This window comes from Dendropsophus ebraccatus, chromosome 14, assembly GCF_027789765.1.
Source record: "Dendropsophus ebraccatus isolate aDenEbr1 chromosome 14, aDenEbr1.pat, whole genome shotgun sequence".
NCBI classification, from domain to species: domain Eukaryota; kingdom Metazoa; phylum Chordata; class Amphibia; order Anura; family Hylidae; genus Dendropsophus; species Dendropsophus ebraccatus.
The window spans coordinates 24,074,155-24,099,639 of record NC_091467.1 but is presented as its reverse complement, the minus strand read 5'-3'; the positions used below and the strand labels follow the sequence as shown (position 1 = coordinate 24,099,639).

General features: G+C 45.0%; 1 protein-coding gene across 2 annotated transcripts in view; it reads right to left on the bottom strand.

Moving 5' to 3' along the window:
* Positions 1-2,621: 2,621 nt before the first annotated feature.
* Positions 2,622-25,485, bottom strand: part of PPP1R1B (protein phosphatase 1 regulatory inhibitor subunit 1B) — a 47,498-nt gene continuing 24,634 nt past the window's right edge. The window contains exons 2-7 of one of the 2 annotated variants that reach the window (XM_069953184.1): positions 17,782-17,842; positions 15,664-15,686; positions 9,915-9,990; positions 8,011-8,178; positions 7,498-7,596; positions 2,622-2,866 (exon numbers count right to left, since the gene is read on the bottom strand). In XM_069953184.1, coding sequence (XP_069809285.1) covers positions 2,823-2,866; positions 7,498-7,596; positions 8,011-8,178; positions 9,915-9,990; positions 15,664-15,686; positions 17,782-17,842 — 471 coding nt within the window. In that variant the 3' untranslated portion in view covers positions 2,622-2,822. The remainder of the gene's footprint in view (positions 2,867-7,497; positions 7,597-8,010; positions 8,179-9,914; positions 9,991-15,663; positions 15,687-17,781; positions 17,843-25,485) is intronic. The other variant, XM_069953185.1, reaches the window with a different exon arrangement.

Sequence of the window (25,485 nt, the reverse complement as noted above, 5' to 3'; positions counted from 1 at the left end):
CCAGCTCTGTGTACTTATAGGCCAGGCATGATGTAGCTGCCAGAGCAAACACAGAATGAGAACTGCCTGTGCCACATACAGTGCCAGCTCATTGGCATCATAGAGTAAGGGCTGCTGTCACTGCTACCTCCTATATATACATGTACAAAACTGCACTGGCATCGTATCTGCCTCATATCTATCTGCTGTGAAACTACAACTCCCAGCCAGAAACCACTTATACTGTGCTAAACAACACACATATATACAATGTCATATCTATCTATCTATCTATCTATCTATCTATCTATGTCTCCATCTATTCTGTTATAAAACTACAACTCCCATCATGCCATCTCTATTAGAGCATACTGGGCGTTGTCATCAAGCCTCAGGTATATACAGTGGTACCTTGGTTTAAGAGTAACTTGGATTGAGAGCGTTTTGCAAGAAGAGCTCACAGTTTTTCAAAATTGTGACTTGGTGTAAGAGCATTGCTTTGGTTAAAGAGCTCCCTGTACTGAGTGGGAGGAGAGTGGGGGAGGGGCATGGCATGCATAGCGAGGTCTACAGCACTGTACTCTGACCCAGGAAGTCTCCCTCACCTTCCAAATCATAGCAGATCCACTTCAGGCTGGGACTTGCATCAGAGGACAGGACTGTGGAGGTAATCTCATAGCTGTAACCCCTCTCTCCCCAGACAGAGAGTGCTGCTATACTGCGCCCACATCTGCTTTCATTTGTATTTAGCTGGAGCACCTATCAATATATTGCTGTAAGATATACTTTATGTGTCCATACAAAGAGTTTGACTCACGTTTGTTGCCTTCAATTTTCATTTATTTCTTTTCTAATATCACGTTGTTTGTTCACATAAGACAGCTTCGGGCTTATCTCAGGTGGGCGTTCCTTACTGTCATGACGCCAGAGTCAAACTCTTTGTATGGACACTATGGGGGAGATTTATGAAAGGGTGTAAATATACACCTGGTGTAAACTGCCCACTGCAGCCAATCACAGCTCAGCTTTCAGCTCTGGTAAAATATAAGAGGAGCTGTGATTGGTTGCTGTGGACAGTTTACACCAGGTGTATATTTACACCCTTTCATAACTCTCCCCCATAAGGTATAAGTAACAGCAATATATTGATACGTGCTCCAGCTAAATACAAAAGAAAGCATAAGTCTACAGGTTAGTGGCAGCTGAAGAAACTGAGGGCACATTAAAACTGACATCATATAATAATATATAAAGTATACTGGACATTTTTTTCACACAGTGCCCACATCTGCCCTGCTGATTCCTTCATGCCCCTGCAGTCTCTTTCAGCCCTTGTGTTTCCCATCCTCTACATTCCTGCTATAATGTGACTGCACTCATACTCAGCTATATACACTGCTGCTATAATGTGCCTGCACTTACACTCAGCTATACACACTGCTGCTATAATGTGCCTGCACTCACACTCAGCCATTCACACTGCTGTATAGAGAGGTTTCTATCACTGTCCTCCTGCACAGCTCTGTGATTCTCACTTCCTGATTGGTCCATGCTGAACACACGCCCCTTCCCCATTGCTGTCCTGTGACCACACAGACCCCTGACAGCAGCCCTGCTTCTCTATTCTAGCCTGTTGTACTACACTCCTGCATTATGGGGATCTGCAGTTCCATCCTGTATCTACAAACTGCTGCTGTTTTTTTAAGTTTCTGCACTATACTGTACTATACATTATACTGCACATGATGATTGCTATACTGTACAGTAACTTATAATATCACATATTCAGCTGCTTCTCATTGTTTCATCTGTTTTACATGTTATTCAGAATTTTAAAAAAAATCATTATTTTTGGGTTGTGGGACCAATTGTTTGCATATCAGTGATTTCTTATGGAAAAATTTGCTTTGGTTTAAGAGTGGATTTGGATTACAAGCACGGTCCTGGAATTATGCTCGTAATCCAAGGCACCACTGTATAGTGTTTGTATATACCATATAAGCTTTCTGTTCACCTTTGTGCCAACTAGTGGTAGTACTGATTACTGCAGGGCCCATTCAGAACATGGCAGCATCTGTGAGGGTGTGTGCACACTGAGGAATTGAAGAGGAACGTTTTCTGCTTGAAATCCCTCACCAACTCAGATCCCCGATGGAAAATCCTATGCGGAAATTCATCGGTTTGGACAACAGAGTGGAAATCCCATTGAACACAATGGGACATCGCTCTGTTCATATTTTACAGCTGGAATTTCAACTGGAATCTGTGTGCATTTTGACATGGAATCCGCTTGAAACTCCTTGCGGATTCCTCAGTGTGCACATACCCTTACAGGTAGTATGCTTATCTGTCTCCCCTAGTAATGGTAACACTTCAGAAGCCTACAGAGGGGCCAGCTTTGCACTTCTCGCAGTTTATTTTAATGATCAGTCTAAACACCCAGATCAGTAGCAAATCACCATAGAAAACCTAGTGAGTTTCTGTCATGGACAGAGATGTCAGCAGAGAGCACTGTGTCAGACTGGAAAGATAACACCATTTCCTGCAGGACATACAGCAGCTGATAAGTATGGGAAGACTTTAGATTTTTAAACAGAAGTAAATTACAAATGTATACACCATACACAATAACTGCACACGTGTAACTTATAGAGTTTATTGCTTTGCAAAAGCTGGCTATATCACATAAATATACAGGGTGGTCTGATCTCCGCAGCAGGGCTAAAGACATGGACGAACGGGGCGCTGCAGGAGCGTAGAGGAAAGAAGAGAACACGCTAACTACAGAGACAGCAGGTTGCTTCCAGTCTGTAGAGAGGTAAGGCAGCTGTGACCTGGAGACATCATGCATGGTCCACAGACGACCCCTGCTTATCACACACCTTGTCTGTAGGAGAGAAGGGAACCAGGTTACATATAACAATGTCACCATCAACATTGATAGCAATGGCCATAATGGTGTGATAGGTGGGGGATGATTGGTAGGACCACCACTAATCCAGCATTTATGGCTTATCCCATTAGTGAGGTTGGTGGTGGTCCCAGTATGTACAACGTCGAGTCATAAATGTGTAACTGGTGAGATATGACTGTCTGGATCACCACTGATCTCTAACACTGGGAATGTGTCTGTGCAGACATATCATAGTCTTCTTTATAAAGGGGTACTCCAGCAAAAATCTTATTTCAAATCGACTGATTTCGGAAAGCTATAGATTTGTCATTTAATTCTATCTAAAAATCTCAAGTCTTCCAGTACCTATCAGCTTCTGCATGCCCTGCAGGAAATGTTTTATTTTCAGTCTGACACAGTGCTCTCTGCTGCCACCTCTGTCCATGTCAGGAACTGTCTAGAGCAGTGGCAAATCCCCATAGAAAACCTCTCCTGCTCTGGACAGTTCCTGAGATGGACAGAGGTGGCAGCAGAGAGCATTGTGTCAGACTGGAAAGAAAACAACATTTACTACTGGAAGACTTGAGATTTTTAAATAGATGTAAATTACAAATCTATACAACTTTCTAATGCTGCGTTTACACGGAACGATTATCGTGCGAATTCGCATGATAACGATCGAATTTGAACGATAATCGTACGTGTTAACGCAGCGAACGATCAAACGACGAACGAGAAATAGTTCATTTTGATCTTACAACATGTTCTAAAATCGTTGTTCGCAAAAAATTCGCAGATTGTTCCGTGTAAACAGTCGTCGCAAAAGTCCGGCCCCCCATAGCCCGGCCCCCCGCTCATCCGCAGCCCCCTGCGCCGGCTCGATCGCCCCGATCGCCACCACCGATCGTCGCCCTGATCGCTACCACCGCCGCTCCGATTGCCTCCGCTGCGAGCATACCGTACCTGCTCGGCGTAGCGGGTGTTCGAAATTCTCGGCTCCCCTCTTCAGTGCATTGATTGGCTGAAGAGGGGAGCCAATATATCGTACCGTCTAAACGCTGATCGTTATGAGAAAAAAAACGTTACTCCGACATCGTTAATGGCACGATCGGGCCAATTATCATTTCGTGTAAACACAGCATCAAACCAGTTGATATGAAAGAAAAAGATTTTCGCTGGACTATACCTTTGAAGCTGTATTCACCTCTTTTTGAGGGATATTGTATTAATGGGGGTATACCATCAGTTTATGATGTGTTGCGATCCGACCTCTTAGTTCCCTGTGATCCTGAGAGTTACGGGATCAGATTACTACTGGTAAAGGGTTTATCCAGAATAAGGAAAACATAGCTCCTTTCTTCCAAAAAGAGCGCCACACTTGTCCTCAGGTTGTGTGTAGTATAACAACTGGGGGACCTCAGTCACCCATTGTGTAGGGATCTGCAGGATAGCCCTATTCTAGTGATGGTGGAAGATTGTAACCCCCTGCACAGCCGGGTGGTCAGGGTCAGGGGGATAGTGGTCAGTCCTGATGGTATATCCTGAAGTCTGGATGGAAAAATATACATGTAATTGGCTTTTAAGTGGGGAGCCTAAGGATGGAGCAGAATCCCCCCACCTAATATCCCCCCACCCCCCTATGTATATGTTTATCTGGCCTCTTTCTCCCAGAAACAGCACCACTCCTGTTCCCAGTTTGGGTGCGGTATTGCAGCTCAGTTTCATTAATGTAAATGGAGCAAAGTTGTTATACTACACACAACCTAAGGACAAGTGTGGCGCTGTTTTTGGAAGAAAGGAGCTAATCCTGGATAAACCCTTTACTAGTAGTAATCCGATCTGTGGCTCTCCAGCTCTTTCAAAACTACAACTCCCATCAGGCATGATAGAAGTTTGAGGTTTTGCTACAGCCATAGAGCCACAGGTTGGAGAAACTTACTCTATGGCCTCTATATAGTCAGGAAGGTATCTGGGCTGCCTCCCTCCCTATCTGTTCTAGTATACATTATGGGGGAGATTTATCAAACATGGTGTAAAGTGAAACTGGCTCAGTCGCCCCTAGCAACCAATCAGATTCCACCTTTCATTCCTCACAGACTCTTTGGAAAATGAAAGGTGGAATCTGATTGGTTGCTAGGGGCAACTGAGCCAGTTTCTCTTTACACCATGTTTGATAAATCTCCCCCATTATATGTTTTTGTATCAGACACAGCAATAACTAGATCCGACACACTGCAAGGTCTGTAAATTCCCGTGCAGTGCCAGGATTGCACAATAACGTCCCAACCGAGAGAAGAAAAAATATATATCATGACGCAACCTGGAACAGTCTGTGGTGAGAAGAGAAAGTGATAACATTGACTCTGTTTTTCCTATTACTCGAAACGTTCTGCACAAAGTCAGAGTTACGGTAAAATGAGGAGCGACCTTACCGTAATGTCACTCCCTGTCCCTGGCATCCGCTGACTGGAAAATACCTTTTCTTCGTGTTCTTAGGACACGACTCACTTTTAGTAATGTAAGTTACTATGGAAGGAACCTTCGATTTTCCATTTTAGGAGACTCTGAAGTACAATGTCCTGAATCTGTTACTAAACATTAAGTGATGTGCTTAAGTATTAAAGGTTTGCGGAAAGAAATCTGACCAATGTTTATGATATTTGGTGACTGCGGTCTTCAGTGGTCGCTGTCATTTCAAAGAACTTCCTTCAACGTGGCAGCCTACGTGATTCTTAACGTATTTGTTAACCAAAAATTACTTCTTACCCCAGGAAAAACAATTTTTACTGTTTTTACTACTAGGTCTCCCTTCCCTGATGTCCACTGCCTGTTGTTATGTTCAGTCTGTCTCTAGTAACAGTTAAATCAGGACAAATTAAAGGAAGTGATTAGGGTTTAACATGTGCTATGTGCATGAGAAAGGGAGCCTGGGCTGTGTGATTGCTAGCCGAACTGGTATATATGCTGCAGACAATCTACACTGTTTCTATAAGGTAAATCAAGGCTTTCCTCTCACCTCTGACCACCCGTAAAGCTCAGTACCTGTAGCTTTTAAAGCTACAGGTACTCTGTAAAGGTGTAGTTCACCAAAACATTTTTTCTTTCAAATAAATTGGTGCCAGAGATTTGTTATTTGTATTCCAGTACTAATCAGCTGCTGTATGTCCTGCAGGAAGTGGTGTATTCTTTCCAGTCTAGAGAGCAGGAGAGGTTTTCTATGGGGATTTTCTACTGTTCTGGACAGTTGTGTCAGACTGGAAAGAATACACCACTTCCTCCACTACATACAGCAGCTTATAAGTACTGGAAGATTTTTTAAAAGAAGTAAATTTCAAATTTGTGGCACCAGTTGATTTGAAAGAATTTTTTTTTTTGGGGGGGGGGGGCTAACTACCCCTTTAATATATTTCTAGTGGTCACAAGTTGTTCCAGCACAGGAAAGCAGGTAAATGTGAACCCTTAAACACCAAAATCCCGATCTGATGTCCGATGCAAAACAGATGTAAGACCAAAGTCCATAGTGTGACCTTTATACATACTGGGTTCCAACTTGTTTGTGTGATCAGAGTGCCAATAACTAAGAGTTGTAATGCTGTTTTCCCCTAGTAAGAAACAGCAGATAAGGGGTTAAGCAGTGTTCTTAATGTGTCTGTGCCAACTATTCCAGTTATAATTCATTGCCAAATGTGGGAGTTTGGGGCTGATAACTTCTGAAAGTTTGATACAGACGTATTTTATTTCCTGACTAACGTAACAAAAAACACCATATACCAAAAGCTTATAATAGAATGTTACACGCGGCTCCCTGTGCGGCGCCCCTACCCCTCTTATTTGTGTATACTTGATGTTTTGGTAACGTGACAGCGTGCTGGGGAGTCCAATCGTTCGGCACATTCATAGATGATATCCATTTTTTCCCGGACTCTTCTGGAGAAGTTGGATGCCTCCCCAGAGAGTCCGGGAAAACATGGATACAGCCATAGGGCGCCATCCAACTTCTCTAACTGTCAGGAGTCAAATGCTGAGCGTTCGGATTCGGAGAACGTTGCCGAACCCCAGCAAGTTTGTTCATCATTGTTCGGGATCAGGTGGTGTCCTAGAAGATGAATCCACTCCAAACATAAAGTAATGGAGTATCCTAGCGTATGCCATCGCTTTATGAGACTACTCCTTTAAATGCTGTTGTCAGAGCCACAATGAGTTTCACAATATAGAGCACTTCTCGTTACATCAATCATGACATTACAGTTCTGGATGACATTTGATACGGTTATATATTACGCCATTGGTTTCAACACTACATTTGGTATTCCCCAAGAACCCACAAGAACGACTGTGGCGAGCATTGGGTCACCTTCTCACAATTGGAGGGAAGTTGATTCGGAATGAAGAGCCGTCTGCCTCCAAGGCTTTATTTCAAGTATATGATGTATAGAAAATTGGCAGCAATAGGCAATAGATAATGAACCCCTCACCAGTGTCCTACACTTATGCCATAAAGAAGGATGGGATCTCCATTGTGCCAATGGTGCAGAAGTGGATATAAAGGTTGGGTGACGCCCTACTGACCATACATCCCACCATTTATAGTCTAGCACGCCAAACACATACATGGAGTCAGGTACCTGAGTGTGTATCTTGTGTGTCCATGGTGTCTGCTCTGTCCTCCAGCACAGTATGGTTCAGGAGGGTTTCTAGATTGTTACAGGGTGCCCCCTCATCACCTGGAAATGGGGAAAAAAGCTCTAGAATCGTTGACCTATTAAAGGGGTTATCCAGCGCTACAAAAACATGGCCGCTTTTCACACTCTCTTGTCTCCAGTTCAGGTGTGGTTTGCAATTAAAGGGGTTATCCAGCGCTACAAAAACATGCCCACTTTCCCCCTACTGTTGTCTCTAGTTTGGGTGCAGGTTTTGAAACTCAGTTCCATTGAAATAAATGGAGCTTAATTGCAAACCACACCGTAACTGGAGACAACAGTAGGGGGGAAAGTGGCCATGTTTTTGTAGCGCTGGATAACCCCTTTAAGCTCTATTTACTTTAATGGAACTTAGTTTCAAACCCCACCAATGTTTTTGGAGCACTGGATAACCCCTTTAACCTGTAGAACGGAACCTTGAAGGGCTTGTGATCTTACCCTTGCCACAGTCCACACATTCTTCTGGTTCATTAGATGTGGGTTCTTCTGTAACAGTTTCAGGGTTTTCTGTGTCATCTTCACTTTCATCATCGTCGTCGTCATCATCATCATCATCAGCTAAAGTCCCTAGAGCCTGCATATGAGATTCCACAATGCGCTGGACGGCTGAAAGTCACATATGGATAAATCAGTGTATATACACATAATGACAAGACTACATCTTAATACAATGAATGCGGATTGCTGTCATCTGGCTTACAGAAGCCCCCTGGCCCCAGCTGTACATGGAGAGAGATGTGGCTAAGCAAATATTTCTCCTGTATAGGCCAAGTATTCTACCATTCTGGTTAAGGGGCTCTTTTAGTGCCTCCCCACTCTGACTTATAACTGGTAGTCACAAGAGATAAATGAACCTTAAAGGGAATCTGTCACTAGGTTTATTTCTCCTTAAATGCGGGCAGCATAAACTAGTGACAGAAATGCTGAACAGATCGGTGTATTACTTACATCATTTTGTTTAGCCGTTCTCCTAATATGCAGGAGAATAGGATTCTTGCCACACCCCTCCCCCCGCCCTCCAGTTCTTCTTCTCATGAATATCCAGGACTACTGGGCTCGTGCACATAATGGAGAGGACTACTTATGGTCTGTATTATTTAGGAGGATATCTCTGCATCAGCTGCACAGGACAGTGTAAGTGATACATCATTCTGTTCAGCTTCTCTGTCACTAGTTTATGCTACCCTGAGATAGGAAAGCAGAAACCTACTGTCAGAGTCTCTTTGGAATACCATTGGCTGGAAAAGTTGGATGCAGCCCTACAGAGTCCCGAAAAACATTAATATGGCCTATGGCTGTGTCTATGTTTTTCAGGCAGCCTTAGGGCTGCATCCAACTTCTTCAGCCACCGGTAATGAAATGCTGCACGCCTGTGTGCCGTTTGCTTGAGGTTCGCTCATCTCTAGTAGTCTAAGTTTCTACTGTAACACAGTCCAATGCTTAAAGTGACTCTGTACCCACAATCTGACCCCCCCCCCAAACAGCTTGTACCTTCGGATAGCTGCTTTTAATCCAAGATCTGTCCTGGGTCCATTCGGCAGGTAATGCAGTTAATATCCTAAAAAATACTTTTAAACTTGCAGCCCTGTGCCCAACGGCCATGGCCTAGATTGTGTATGCATTAGGCTGGCACAACCTCTCTGTCCCTCCTCCCTGCCCTCCTCATCATTAGGAATGCTCCAGGCAGATTTTCTACTATTCTTCACCTGTGTCAGCCCGGCACATGGGCTGGATCGTTAAGGCACTTGTGTAGTTTTCACTGCAGAGGAATAGGAAAAAAGGTGAAGAGGGCGGGGAGGAGGGACGGAGGGGTGGTGCAAAGTTAAGGCACAGATACTCCCGTTTGGCACAGGGCTGCAAGTTTAAAAGTTGTTTTTTAGGACAATAACCGCATCACCTGCCGAATGGACCACAGGACAGATCTTGGATTAAAAGCCACTATCTAAAGGTACAAGTGGTTTGGGGGGACAGATTGTGGGTACAGAGTCACTTTAAGCAAGCGCTATACAGAATTGCTGGAAGTCCCATAGACATTTTATGTAGTACAATCTCAATACAAGTCTATGGGACTTTCAGCAATTCTGTATATCGCTGTCTAGCAGTGGACTATAGAGTTGCTGGGAGCTTAAACCTGTGTCCTGCTGCCACAATGAAGCAAGAGGTACCCATTATTAGTAAGGCTAGCCATTCACATGAAAGCTATACAAAACCTCTAAAGTCGTTTCCCCAGATAAGTCAAGTGAGGTAGTATGATGTCTTACAAGGGTATACGATTGCTATGCAGTCCTGGTGGAATCAGTTGTAACCAAGAGGCAGAAGCATGGTCCACATAACCAACTCACCTTTCATTGATGGAGGGATATAGGGACATGGGTTTGGTCTCTTGGTCTGTAGTGGTTGGGCATCCCCGGTCAGCTTCTATAGGAAAATAGAGGGTTAAAACAAAAATCTCACACAAACTTAATGGCTGGATCTTGTCCAGTATGCTAAATGGGGGTCTGCAGAAACTTTAGTTCATTGTTAGGTTTATGCCTATGGCACCATAAGCTGTGGGACTTGGTATGGTTTGGCATTGGGAGATGGCATTTGGGAAGAGACTGTATAGGACTGCACAGCCCACATGCTTGGGATTTGACCTGTCGACTGAGGAGGCACACAGGGCAGGGGGAAAAGTTTGACCCTAATGTCCCCTGGTTCCTATCTTGGGAAGTGTGTATGCTATTTCTTAAAATGGCGATAAGGAGGCAACTTCTGTACAGCAACCAGATGGTCCAGGTGACTCCACTTTTTAAGGGTCTTTGCAGGACTTTGTGTATTGATGATGAAACAGTCTGCACCTGGCTCTGCCTCTCTGTGTATGTCAGTACTCTGGCACAGCTTATTGGCGGGAATGCCGGTGGGTCGGACACCAACCAATCAGATATTGATGGTCTATCCTGAGGAAAGGCCATCAATACAATAATCCATATATACACTTATGGGCTATGTCCCTACTACAGGAACGTTGAGTCCTATATCGGGTAAAGCCTGCCGTCTATTGATCATGATGACTGCTAATAATGATCATTATTTGTGCCCGTCAATATTAACACATTAAACCCTTGTCGATCGGCTTACCGGCTCCAAACAGTGCACAGAAAAACCCAGAAATATTAACAGGTTGCCGCCTTTTCCCACTGTTTTTAGCCATTTTTTAAATGGCCAATTTTTATGGCTGTATTTTGTAGTATATTTTGAGTGGTAGCAAAAACTATAACCCAAAAAACAGCTGTTTATGGCCCAAAATACATCCTACAATACAGCCGTATTAGAACATCAACGGCCTAAAAAAGCGTGCATATGACCATATGCATATGAGCAAACAACCATTTACTATCTTATATTTATAGTAATATATATATATATATATATATATATATATATACTAGATAATGACCCTGGGTTTTTTTTGGAAGGGGGTGGGGGTGGGGGGTGCTAAAATACTAATATAACCTTTAAGTGACCTTTCTAAGAGTTTGACCTTCATATCCAAGCACTTTCTTACAATATCCTTTGGAGTCAGCATGGAGTGTTTGTGCAGCCTGCGGATCATTTCTGGACTCTCTCAGACTCTGAGCACATTCTCGCATAGTTTTCCATGATGGCCTGCCTGCTGACATGAAGAGTATTGCTCAGCAGTTCTATCACGTCGCGTCTCTGTAAAATCCAAACACTTGGGAACGTGACCCCCACAAGTACATATGCGCCGCACTGCTGTGGGCCATTCTGGTGTGAAAGGCTGAATTGTTGTCCCTGAAGTTCAGAGACAGCCCGCTGCGGTGCCTACAGTATGGAGGCCGGGCTGATGGGGACCAGCGAGGATCAGAGACACCAGAAGGACAAGGGTCACCCCTGTCCTGCAAATTTAAAGGGAAAAGCATCAGGCATATCATATTGAGTATAATATAGTATGATGAACATGAATATTATCCACTTATGTTATCAGTCATCTATAGGGCGGTGTGAGAGGCATACATTGTTGGTAAAGTACGTCACTGGGTATTCAGCTAAAATTATGTGGCTAATGTTATTAGAATACAGTTATATAATGTGTTTATGGGCAATATTACCTACTTGGGGAATCATGGATGAATGTGGAATACACATATATATATATATATATATATACTACACTGGACCATACCTTGAGCCTGGTGGCCAACTTTAGTAGCCACTCATCCTTCTCTCTGATCTTATTTTGTGTTGACTAGTGATGAGCGAGTACTAAAATGCTCGGGTGCTCGTTACTCGAGACGAATATCTCCTGATACTCGAGTGCTCGTTTCGAATAACAAACCCCAATGGGAAACTCGAGCATTTTTGCAGGGGACCCAAGTTCGGTAGAGGGAAGGTCGAGTGAAAACCTGTCAACCTCAGAAAATGATGGAAACACCACGGAAATGGAAACAAAACAGCAGGGGTAGCATGTATGGATGCCTCTGAGGCTGCCTAATCGCACCATTATGCCAAATTCTGGACAGCAGCCTAGCTACAATAGAGGTAGGCATATGAACCACCCAAAAACTCAGCCTGACACAGCATGACAGTGAGAACACAGGGAACCATTAAAACAGAGGTAGCATATGATTAACCACCCAAAAACTTTGCCTGACACAGCATAGCGGTGAGGACACAGAAAACCATTAAAAGAGAGGTAGCATTTGAACTATCCCAAAATTTAGCCTGACACAGCATGGCAGTGAGGACTCAGGAAACCATTCAAATATAGGTAGCATATGAACCACCCAAACACTTTGCCTGGCGCAGCATGGCGGTAAAGACACAGAGAAACATTAAAAGTGAGGTAGCAAGTAAGCCTCCCAAAAACTAGGCCTGACACAGCATGGTGGTGAGGACACAGAGTTCCATTCAAGCAGAGGTAGCATTTGAACCACCCCAAAATTTAGCCTGACACAGCATAACGGTGAGAACACATGGAACCATTCAAATACCGGTAGCATATGGACCACCCATATCCACCACCCAAAAACTTACCTCCAAAGAGGCATATCTTTGGAGGTAGGGATGAAGAATAACAATACAGTCTTCTTAAGAGGCCCCAGAATTTGACTGAATACAGAGGGCAAGTGTGGTAGCCTGTCTAATAAAAACACCTGGTCAATCCTTAAGGCTAAAACAACATCCACAGATTGTCTGGTACAAAATGGACAACACAAGGAGGATGCTAAATTAGGATCCACCATTTTCACAGTCTGTTCCTTTGAACGTTGCCAGACTGCCAGTGCCTGACAAGCAGACAGCTCCCCTCCTCTCCCCCTTAATAACTTATTGTTTTTTAAATTAGTAGACTGACCAGTAGCTGACTACTGCCTTTGAAACAGCTAAAAAATGAAAGGACGGCAGAGAACACCCGCAAGTTGACATCCACAGATTGTCTGGTACGAAATGGACAACACAAGGATGCTAAATTAGGATCCACCATTTTCACTGTCTGTTGAACAGTGGCGTGTATCTTGGAGATACAATAGATGATCAGACAGCCCTGCAAAATAGCACTTGAACTGAAGTCAATTTGATTTCAAAATTTAAATTGAAGATTAGAAAAAAAAGACCATAAAGAAGTGGCCTTTACCGGCCTTTAGATGATGCAGGCGTGGAATCTAACAAAAATTAGGCCTGACACAGTAGAGTACCAAGGGGCAGCAACCGCCATGAGGTTCCTAAAAGAGAACACAGGGAACCATTCAAACACAGGTAGCATATGAACCACCCAAACACTTTGCCTGACACAGCATGGCAGTGAGAACACATGGAACCATTCAAACACCGGTAGCATATGTACCACCCAAAAACTTAGCCTGACACCACTGACCCAGACAAAGATGGACAATACAATCATCCAATTAAAATAGCCAGATTATGGCTAGATTTAGCCTCACACCCTCTTGCAGTTGTGCGTGAGAGGCATATCTTTGGAGGTAGAGACAAAGAATAACAATACAGTCTTCTTAAGAGGCCCCGGAATTTGATTAAAAAGACCTGGTCAATCCTGCCTTCAAAACGGCTACAACATCCAAAAAAGGTAGAAGGTACTGGTGAAAGGACGGCAGAGGACACCCGTAAGATGACATTCACACATAATATGGTTTGAAATGGACAAGGCATTGGACATTGAGTTTGACTTTGAATTTGACTGTAGCAGTTGGGGTAACATTCCCTGCATAAAGTGACTCACCACTTTTCCCCCCACCGCTGTTTTGACTTTGAATTTGACTGTAGCAGTTGGGGTAACATTCCCTGCATATTGTAACTCACCACTTCTTCCCCCACCGCTGTTTTGACTTTGAATTTGACTGTAGCAGTTGGGGTAACATTCCCTGCATAATGTGACTCACCACTTCTCCCCCCCACCGCTGTTTTGTATGTATGTTGCAAGTTTATTGGCTGAGAAATAGCGCCCAAACTTACAGGTAACGGATGATGACATTTTCTCGAGTATCGCGAGATGCTTGTCCAAGTAATGAGTACCATGGAGTACCCAAATACTCGAACGAGTACCAAGCTCGGACGATCATGTTCACTCATTACTAGTATTGACCCAATTGGCAGTAACTATCCCCGTAGGTGCCCATATAACTCAGTGCTGCCATAGGGTCTCCAGTCATAATCCCTACATTACACTATGTTTGTGGTCATATACTTTGGTCTACCGAAGCCTTGGCAGTACATTAAACCCATTAGGCCAGATTTAGTAGACTTATGATGTGGAGTCACTAGCTGAATATATTTGGCCACTGAAGTCAAAGGGACTACGGGCCTGGTAATGCTCATATACGCTGTCATTTTATTTTGCCAACTGACTAACATTATATAAATGGCCACAGAGGGCCCAATTGTAGAGTGAAATTAACCTAAAGGCCTTTTTAGAGGGACTGACAGACTAGACCCGTGATCTGCACTCTTAGAGAGTGTAATCTGGTTCCATAATGGCCAAAATCAACAGGTTCAAACCACTATACTCTAATATGTACGAGACCTTTATACTGTAAGGCCGGGTTAATTGATTTGCGGGCATCCTCGGGTGTGCCTGCAAATCGATTAGCCATTCACTTCAATGTAATGTGCGGCCGCCACTGCACATTACATTACGTGAACAGCGTCAGGAAATAATTGGCAGGTACGATATTTTAACGCCCGTTGACTTCAATGCAATGCGGCCCCTGCAGTGAAGAACAGACGCTGATTCCATTGCATTCAACGTTCGTTCTTTACTGAAAAATTTACGTTTTGTAAACATAGCCTAGCACACAATGGAAAGTGAGTCCAAAGCCGCACTCTCCATTGTGTGAACAGTCAGTGTTGTGCAGCCGCACAAATCTGACGTGAGTTTTTACTGCGGCCTCTAGGGATCGGCTGACTGTAATGCAACATGAAATTTCTATTAATCGATTGATAGAAATTTTACTTTGTGTGAACTTATTGCAGAATAGGGAGGTATACTACACACTGCATGGCATCTGATGTGTAGGTGACTCTCTCTATAACCCAGTACAGTGCATAATTGAAGTTCTTCATCTCCAGTCCCGGCCGCCCCCACTCCTCCTCAGGTGGCCTTGCTTCGCCTTTGAGGTCATACTCACTGTGATTTTGGAGCAGAACGTTCACTCCTCTGAGTTTCAACCCCCCCCCCCCTCAATCACAAATTCCATTACGTATTTTCACCCCATGGGGTGGGGGAGGGAGTGTAGTTTTTGGGAGGGGGGGTAGCTATATCTGTTTAGTTGCCAAATTATAGTTAACCCATCTACTGCCAGATCCTTTGATAAATGAAAGGGGGGCAAAGATCACGTTGTTATAGCAGGGCTCAGTGGTTGGGTGGAGACACGTAAACCAAAATGGCTGATGAACCAAGTGTCACTGATATATTGTCATTTCACAGGTTGAATCTGATATGGTGGTTAAGTAACAAGCCAAGTGCAGTACCAGACACAGCCCAAGGAAAAGAGTGGCGCTGTTGCTGAAAAAAAAATAAAGTCTATTTTACATAGACACAAAAGAACACAGAGTGATAAAGAATGAAGCAATAGTTACCTGATATAATGTGGGGTCATCATCTGTAAGGTAAAAAGTGGCAACAAAAGAAAAAAATAAAAGTCATCTGTGATGTAATGGATAATGCAGAAAGAAAAATCATATACAATTGCACAATAAAATTTTATAAACAGAAAAATTTGCCAGGATATATTATCATATTGTGCAGTGCACATATAAAAGGATATACAATGGGACAAATGCAATACTACATTTAAAGGGGTACTCCATAGAAATACAATTGTTTTTAAATCAACTGGTGTAAGAAAGTTAGATAGATTAGTAAATAAAAAAAATGTCAATTCTTCCAGTACTTATCAGCTGCTGTATGTCCTGCAGGAAGTGGTGTATCCTTTCCAGTCTCCACCTCTGTCCATGTCAGGAACTGTCCAGAACAGGCGCAGATCCCCATAGAAAGCCTCTCCTGCTCTGGACAGTTCCTGACATGGACAGAGGTGGCAGCAGAGAGCACTGTGTCAGATTAGAAAGAATACACCACTTCCTGCAGGACATACAGTAGCTGGTAAGTACTGGAAGACTTGAGATTTTTTAACAGAAGCAACTTACAAATCTGTATAACTTTCTTAGCGCCCTATTACACCAAGCGATTACCGGCTGCATTTGGACGATTATCGGCCATTACGGACAATAATTGTTGGTGTAAAAGGTTGTATTAAAAGGCAACAATCAGCCGACATGCACAATGTTAGCTTATCGTTGTCTTTCAACATGTTAAATGAAAATAATAACGATAGCGACCCCTCTCTTTAGTGGGCAGCTCTTTCTCTCTCCATTTAGAACATATAGGGGGAGATTTATCAAACATGGTATAAAGTGAAACTGCCTCAGTTGCCCCTAGCAACCAATCAGATTCCAGCTTTCATTTTTCAAAGCATCTGTGAGGAATGAAAGGAGGAATCTGATTGGTTGCTAGGAGCAACTGAGCCTGTTTCACTTTACACCTTGTTTGATAAATCTCCCTCATAAACCTTAGGGTCCTTTTACAAAATCAGTCTGATAAATTGGTCAGATATTCATGTGCGTAAAAGGATCCTTAGACCAAGCCATTCATGTGTATTGAGGGAGGAATTTTTTGCCGCTTTATGGCTCCCTCAGTCCACAACAGTTTCCGGCAAAACTGCGCTGCCTTGTCGAGCGAGGCGTAAAAGTGTCTAAACATATAATAAAAGTAGTGCAAGGCCAACGATACCATACACATATCATTACAGACTGAGGCTAAGTTCACACAATGTCAAATTTCTATTAATTGCGGCTTTTGTAACAACGGCCATGATTAATAAAAACTTCACAATGCACTGCAGTCAGAAGGAATCCTGACTGGAGTGTATACACATAGGGGGACATTTATCAATGAAAAAATGCATATTTTTTGGCGGAAAATGGCCAGATGCGGATAAATTTATTCGCAAATGGCCATTTTGCGAATAAATATTCGCATCTGCCCATTTTCCGTTCGGTACGCCAGGTGGATGTGGAGGGGGCGGAACGGGCGGCGCGGACTCAGTCAATTCATCAATTTGTTCGCAATAAAATAGTCAGGAAACCTACTCCAGCTCTGAGCTGGCGTAGGTTTCCTGGTGTAGTAAAAACTGACATGTCAGAGTTGTGAGGCCGCTATTCATTGAATAGCAGCCGCACACCACTGACTGTTCACACAATGGAGAGTGCAGCTCTGGCCGCACTTTCCATTGTGTGCTATGATGAACTGGGATGCGGGCGCACACAGATGCGCCTACATCCCAATTCAATAGAATTGAAGTTCATCTGGCTGGTACTGCCGCACCGGCATGGGTCACACGGCCGGGTCACAGAACAGCCAGTGTCTCACAGTATTGGACCCCGGCCTAAAGGCGACCTGAAGAGAAACAAGAATCTGTGAATTTTAACACCTAATCCTCTTGTTCTGAAGAGAGATAAGTTGTCACTATAAGTGTCCGGCAGCGGCTTACTTCCCTTGCCTCACTGAGAACACAAGGATGTGTATGGTGCTGACATTAGCAGCCAATGACCTGAACGATGTAGCATGAAGAGCATGTCAGATTGTGGACTCTGTAGATCTATTGGGGAATGGTTTATCTATTATTCAGGCCACCTTACCTGGAGACTGTGCATCTGATACACGGAAGAGGGTGGCCGGGGTGGGTCTGCGCCTCCTGATCTAGAGAGACAGAGAAAATATATTTTTTTACAAGATAGCTGACAATTCATCTTCAGTTATGTTATCTTCAGTTCTGTCCCTTTAATTCATATATCATGTAATGTGATATTATCAGCGTTTACATTCTTCTCTATTGTATTCTTTGCACTTATAATAGAGGAAGGACATTGTATAGCAGGGATGGGTAACCTTCGGCCCTCCAGCTGTTGCAAAACTACAAGCATTCTCTTTGGCTGTCCAGGCATGATGGGAATTGTAGTTTTGCAACAGCTGGAGGGCCACAGGTTCCTCATCCCTGTTGTATAGCAACAACCAATGAGACAATAAGTGGATTATCCTCTCCGTGGGATGTGGTCACTACTAGATACTACTACCTTTCTGTCTCTCTCTGTAAATGATATAGGCACCAATAGCACTGCCTCCCTGCCTCTCCCTGTATATAATGTAGGCATAGATAGTACTGCCTCCCTGCCTCTCCCTGTATATAATGTAGGCATAGATAGCACTGCCTCCTTGCCTCTCCCTGTATATAATGCAGGCACAAATAGCACTGCCTCCCTGCCTCTCCCTGTATATAATGTAGGCATAGATAGTACTGCCTCTCCCTGTATATAATGTAGGCATAGATAGTACTGCCTCCCTGCCTCTCCCTGTATATAATGTAGGCACAGATAGCACTGCCTCCCTGCCTCTTCCTGTATGTAATGTAGGCACAGATAGCACTGCCTCCCTGTAAATAATGTAGGCACCAATAGCACTGCCTCCCTGCCTCTCCCGGTATATAATGTAGGCACAGATAGCACTGCCTCCCTGCCTCTACCTGTATATAATGTAGGCACCAATAGCACTGCCTCCCTGCCCCTCCCTGTATATAATGTAGGCACAGATTGCACTGCCTCTCCCTGTATATAATGTAGGCACAGATAGCACTGCCTCCCTGCCTCTCCCTGTATATAATGTAGGCACAGATAGCACTGCCTCCCTGCCTCTCCCTGTATATAATGAAGGCACAGATAGCACTGCCTCCTTGTCTCTCCCTGTATATAATGTAGCCACAGATAGCACTACCTCCCTGCCTCTCCCTGTATATAATGTAGGCACAGATAGCACTGCCTCCTTGCCTCTCCCTGTATATAATGTAGAAACACATAGCACTGCCTCTCCCTGTATATAATGTAGGCACAGATAGCACTGCCTCCCTGCCTCTCCCTGTATATAATGGAGGTACACATTGCACTGCCTCCCTGAAGAGATGCCTTTTCCCTCTTTTAAATGATATAAAAATAAATTTACAGATACAGAAATTAATAAGAAAAAACATGGCCACTGAGCTCAGAAGTCGAATTATGGAAGTGTATTTTACTATAAATAAGAATAGGGGAGTAGTGTTGAGCTGAGCTGTTAAACTGTTCAGGTTGGCAGCATTCTCTGAACCCAAAAGCTCGCCATTTAATTCCCTGCAGTTGCGGAAGTTGGATGCCGCCCTGGGGAGTCTTGGACGCATGGATACAGCCATAGCCCATAGAGGCCCAGCTCTTAGACTTTTTTATTGTAATTGCAAACAACCTCTTAAAGGCCTTCTATGCATTTTTTTTTTGTACCCATTTTATAAGTAAACGGGTTTTACATTAACCTTCTCATTGAAGGGAACAGTGGGTCCTTGTCTATGGCACAAAGCGCTTTCTTGTCCTTCTTATTATCTGCTTGCATGTTCCTAATTACAGATATACTCATCCAGGCCCGGCTATGTAATCACATAGGACGGGAAATACTGAAGCGCAACAAAACAAACTGCGGCTCCCGACACACTCTCACCAAATATCCAGTATATGTGTATAGTTGATGGGTAATGTAGACTTTGTCAAGTGATTCCCCTGTCCCTTTGGTCATTAAGATATTGTCCCATTCTTAAAGGGATTGTCTGGATTAGAAAATTAGTGTTTCCATAGTGAAGCCTCCATTTACAAGCGTTATTTTTAAGACTGAGAGTAGCCACACAGAACATCTCTTGCCCTGGAGAATCAACATTGCCCCAACCTGGAATGGGAACTGTGTGTAATATTTTATTGTCTCCTGTGGTGGCGCTGCAGGGAAATGGATGATTTAATCGCAGTGATCTGCTAATCTCTTCTGAAGCCAGACAATTAATGCCTGCCATTTTAAATAAACCTCTTATGTGTATGACAACTGCTTCACCGTTCTCTTAAAGGGAATCTGTCAGCTCCTGGGCCCTACCTAAGGTGCTGACAGTGTGCTGTAGCTTGCAGCCCCCAGTGAGCATGTTGCTTTTTTGGTAATTTTCCGTGCAGCGGATTATGTCCAATCTTATGTCACAGAACTGTTGTTCGTGCCACACTTGACATGCATCCTCCTCCCTCTTCATGAATAATCAATGCTGCCCGGCCTCCTGCTCGCTCAGCTGTCAGATTGCAGATTAGAAACACTCAGGTATAATTGAATCTCTTCTCCCTAATGTGTTGGAGCTGTGGTCTAGGGGTAACTCACCTGTCTAGAGACCTGCCAGCAGTTCATTTTCTGGTTCAAATCCCCTGATGGAAATGAAATCAATGTCTTTTTTTTTTCTTTCTCATTATTGTATCATTTTTAAGGTTATGTTCACACACAGTATTTTTGCTCAGTGTTTTGGTCAGTATTTTGCAACCAAAACCAGAAGTGGATTGAAAACACAGAAAGGCTCTGTTCACACACTGTTGAAATTGAGTGGATGGCTGCCATTTAATAGCAAATAATTACTGTTGTTTTAAAACAACGTCCAATATTTGCCATTAAATAACGGCCATCCGCTCAATTTCAACAGTGTGAGAATATAGCCTGTGTTCTCAATCCACTCCTGGTTTTGGTTGCAAAATACTGAGCAAAAATACTGTGTGTGAACATAGCCTTAAAAATGATACAATAATGAGAAAAAAAACCTCTAATTTCCATCAGGGAATTCAAACCAGAGAATGAACTGCTGGCAGGTCTCTAGACAGATGAGTTACCCCTAGACCACAGATCCAACACATTAGGGAGAAGAGATTCAATTATACCTGAGTGTTTCTTTCAGACTGCCTACAGAGGACTGATCTGCAATCTAACAGCTGAGCGAGCAGGAGGCCGGGCAGCATTGATTATTCATGAAGAGGGAGGAGGATGCATGACAAGTGTGGCACGAACAACAGTTCTGTGACATAAGATTGTACATAATCCGCTGCACGGAAAATTACCAAAAAGGCACCATGCTCACTGGGGGCTGCCAGCTACAGCACACTGTCAGCACCTTAGGTAGGGCCCAGGAGCTGACAGATTCCCTTTAGGGTATAAACCCACACGCCGTATAAGCAGCGTATTTACTGCTGCGATACGCAGCAAATACGCAGCAAACACGCAGCAAATACGCAGCAAAAACGCAGCAGATTATATCTAAATAACTGAACACAGCATCAAATCTGTACCAACAAATCTGCTGCGTATTTGCTGCGTATTTGTTGCGTATCTGCTGTGTATACGGTGTGTGGGTTTGTACCCTTAAAGTGAATCTGTCAGCTGCAATTCACATTACTAATGACTCACGCTGCTAGATAGCTGTTAGGTCAAGGAGACACATGACACGTTTCACATATCCATCTGTGCTTTCAGATCATAGAAAAATGCCTTTATTCTATAGTACAAGGAGTCAAAGAGGCGTCTCTGAGCTCATGAAGTGCAGAAAGCTGTCACTCCTCCGTGCTATAACGGAGACTGCTTTTCTCAGCTTGTTCTAGCGATTATTGGGGGTCTCGGCACTAATGGTGCGTTTACACAGAGAGATTTATCTGACAGATTTTGGAAGCCAAAGCCAGGAACAAACTATAAACAGGGAGCAGGTCATAAAGGAAAGACTGAGATTTTTCCTCTCCAGTGCTGACTTTGGCTTCCAAAATCTGTCAGATAAATCTGTCTGTGTAAACGCACCATAAGACCTTGACAAATCAAAACTATAAGATGTTAAACTATCATTTGGCTTGATGTTTTTTAAAGTGTAACTATCATTTAAACAGACTTTGCACACTCCTCATCTCCACTCTAAACATGAGAGCGGTCTATAATGGAAGCCTATGAGACTTCCAGTGTACAGAATTGCTGGACGTTCCATAGACTTTCGCTGTAACTCCACGGACTCAGTATAGCAGTTTAGAGTGGAGATGGAGGGGCAGAGTGCATGCTGCTGGTCTCAGATTTGTCATTTACTTCTATTAAAAAAAAAAAAAAATCTCCAGTCTTCCAGTACTTATCAGCTGCTGTATGTCCTGCAAGAAGTGGTGTATTCTTTCCAGTCTGACACAGTGCTCTCTGCTGCCACCTCTGTCCATATCAGAAACTGTCCTGAGCAGGAGAGGTTTTCTATGGGGATTTGCTACTGCACTGGACAGTTCCTGACAAGGACAGAGGTGGCAGCAGAGAGCACTGTGTCATACTGGAAAGAATACACCACTTCCTGCAGGGCATACATCAGCTGATAAGTACTTTAAGATTTAAAGGGGTAGTGCTGCGTTAGAAAATTAGGGGCAGGGGGCCACTCACATACATAACATACATTACAAAGTTGTATAACTTTGCAATGTGTGTTATTTTGTGAATAATTGCTTAGCGCCGCACTACCCCTTTAAGATTTTTAAATGAAAGTCATTAACAAATTTGTCTAACTTTCTGACTCCAGAGTTTTGAACCGTTTTTGTTTTTTTTATTATTTATTTTTTAAATGGAAGTCAATGGAAAAACGGATCAAAATGGATGCACAAAAATGCATCTGTTTTCAATCCATTTTTTTGCAAAAACGGATAAAAAAAACGCAGTGTGAACCCAGCCTAAAATTCTCCAAGGTACCCCTTTAATAGCCTTTATAATGGTCACCTCGAGTTCTAGCAAATGTATGGGACATACGATACTCCCTCTATATATGCATTGAATAGATTGATACCTATATGCAGGGGCGGACCTACCGCCGTAGCAGCCGTAGCGGCCGCTACGGGGCCCCTGGCACCAGGGGGCCCGTGGCCTGGGCCCCCCAGAGCTGACTGTCTGAAGCACCCGGGGGCCGAGCGGGCCTCCCGGGTGTTAAGTGTCGTGATTGACAGCGCGAGAAACCATAGGCTTCCCGCTCTGTCAATCACTCTTGTGACCGCAAGCAGCGTTTTGCTTGCGATCACAAGAGTTTCCGTCCGGCCCCCGCCCGATGTGCAGCTCCCTGCCGAAGTCCCGGGCAGCGCCATCATTGAGCGCCGCGGCGGCTGGGACTTCCGGTTTGCGTTCCCTGTACAGGAAGTCCCAGCCACCGGGGCGCAGCCTGAGCTCAGTGATGGCGCTGCCTGGGACTTCAGCAGGGAGCGGCTTATTGGTCGGAGGAAGAGAGAAGAGGAGACCGGCGACCGACGGGGGAGCGTGTGGTTAGGTGAGTTGTATTTTGTTTATTTTTATCAGAGGGGAACACTGGGGGCTATATGGGGGCTGAGGATGCACAATACTGGGGGCTATATGGGGGCTGAGGATGCACAATACTGGGGGCTATATGGGGGCTGAGGATGCACAATACTGGGGGCTATATGGGGGCTGAGGATGCACAATACTGGGGGCTATATGGGGGCTGGGGATGCACAATACTGGGGGCTATGTGGGGAAGGGGATGCACAATACTGGGGGCTATGTGGGGAAGGGGATGCACAATACTGGGGGCTATGTGGGGACTAGGGGTGCACAATACTGGGGGCTATGTGGGGGCTGAGGATGCACAATACTGGGGGCTATATGGGGGCTGAGGATGCACAACACTGGGGGCTATATGGGGGCTGGGGATGCACAATACTGGGGGCTATGTGGGGACTAGGGGTGCACAATACTGGGGGCTATGTGGGTAAGGAGATGCACAATACTGGGGGCTATGTGGGGAAGGAGATGCACAATACTGGGGGCTATGTGGGGAAGGGGATGCACAATACTGGGGGCTATGTGGGGGCTGGGGATGCACAATACTGGGGGCTATGTGGGAAAGGGGATGCACAATACTGGGGGCTATGTGGGGGCTGGGGATGCACAATACTGGGGGCTATGTGGGAAAGGGGATGCACAATACTGGGAGCTATGTGGGGGCTGGGGATGCACAATACTGGGGGCTATATGGGGAAGGGGATGCACAATACTGAGGGCTATGTGGGGGCTGGGGATGCACAATACTGGGGGCTATATGGGGAAGGGGATGCACAATACTGGGGGCTATATGGGGAAGGGGATGCACAATACTGGGAGCTATGTGGGGGCTGGGGATGCACAATACTGGGGGCTATATGGGGAAGGGGATGCACAATACTGAGGGCTATGTGGGGAAGGGGATGCACAATACTGGGGGCTATGTGGGGACTAGGGGTGCACAATACTGGGGGCTGAGGATGCACAATACTGGGGGCTATATGGGGGCTGAGGATGCACAACACTGGGGGCTATATGGGGGCTGGGGATGCACAATACTGGGGGCTATGTGGGGACTGGGGATGCACAATACTGGGGGCTATGTGGGAAAGGGGATGCACAATACTGGGGGCTATGTGGGGGCTGGGGATGCACAATACTGGGGGCTATGTGGGAAAGGGGATGCACAATACTGGGGGCTATGTGGGGGCTGGGGATGCACAATACTGGGGGCTATATGGGGGCTGGGGATGCACAATACTGGGGGCTATGTGGGGGCTGGGGATGCACAATACTGGGGGCTATGTGGGGGCTGGGGATGCACAATACTGGGGGCTATGTGGGGAAGGGGATGCACAATACTGGGGGCTATGTGGGGAAGGGGATGCACAATACTGGGGGCTATGTGGGGGCTGGGGATGGACAATACTGGGGGCTATGTGGGGGCTGGGGATGGACAATACTGGGGGCTATGTGGGGAAGGGGATGCACAATACGGGGGGCTATGTGGGGAAGGGGATGCACAATACTGGGGGCTATGTGGGGAAGGGGAGGCACAATACTGGGGGCTATGTGGGGAAGGGGATGCACAATACTGGGGGCTATGTGGGGAAGGGGATGCACAATACTGGGGGCTATGTGGGGGCTGGGGATGCACAATACTGGGGGCTATGTGGGGGCTGGGGATGCACAATACTGGGGGCTATGTGGGGGCTGGGTATGCACAATACTGGGCGCTAAGTGGGGAATGGGATGCACAATACTGGGGGCTATGTGGGGGCTGGGGATGCACAATACTGGGGGCTATGTGGGGGCTGGGGATGCACAATACTGGGGGCTATGTGGGGGCTGGGGATGCACAATACTGGGGGCTATGTGGGGGCTGGGGATGCACAATACTGGGGGCTGGGGATGCACAATACTGGGGGCTGGGGATGCACAATACTGGGGGCTATGTGGGGGCTGGGGATGCATAATACTGGGGGCTATGTGGGATGGGGATGGACAACACTGGGAGCTATACAGGGGGGGGGGGGCTGGACATCATAAGGGGGCTTTATGGGGGCTGGACAACATAAGGGGGCTATATGGGGGAGTGGACAACATACAGGGTCATCTCTAAGAGGACTACACAGAAGTAATCTCGGCTCTCCATCTGTTGCAAAACTACAGCTTTAGCTGTCCAGGCATGATGGGAGTTG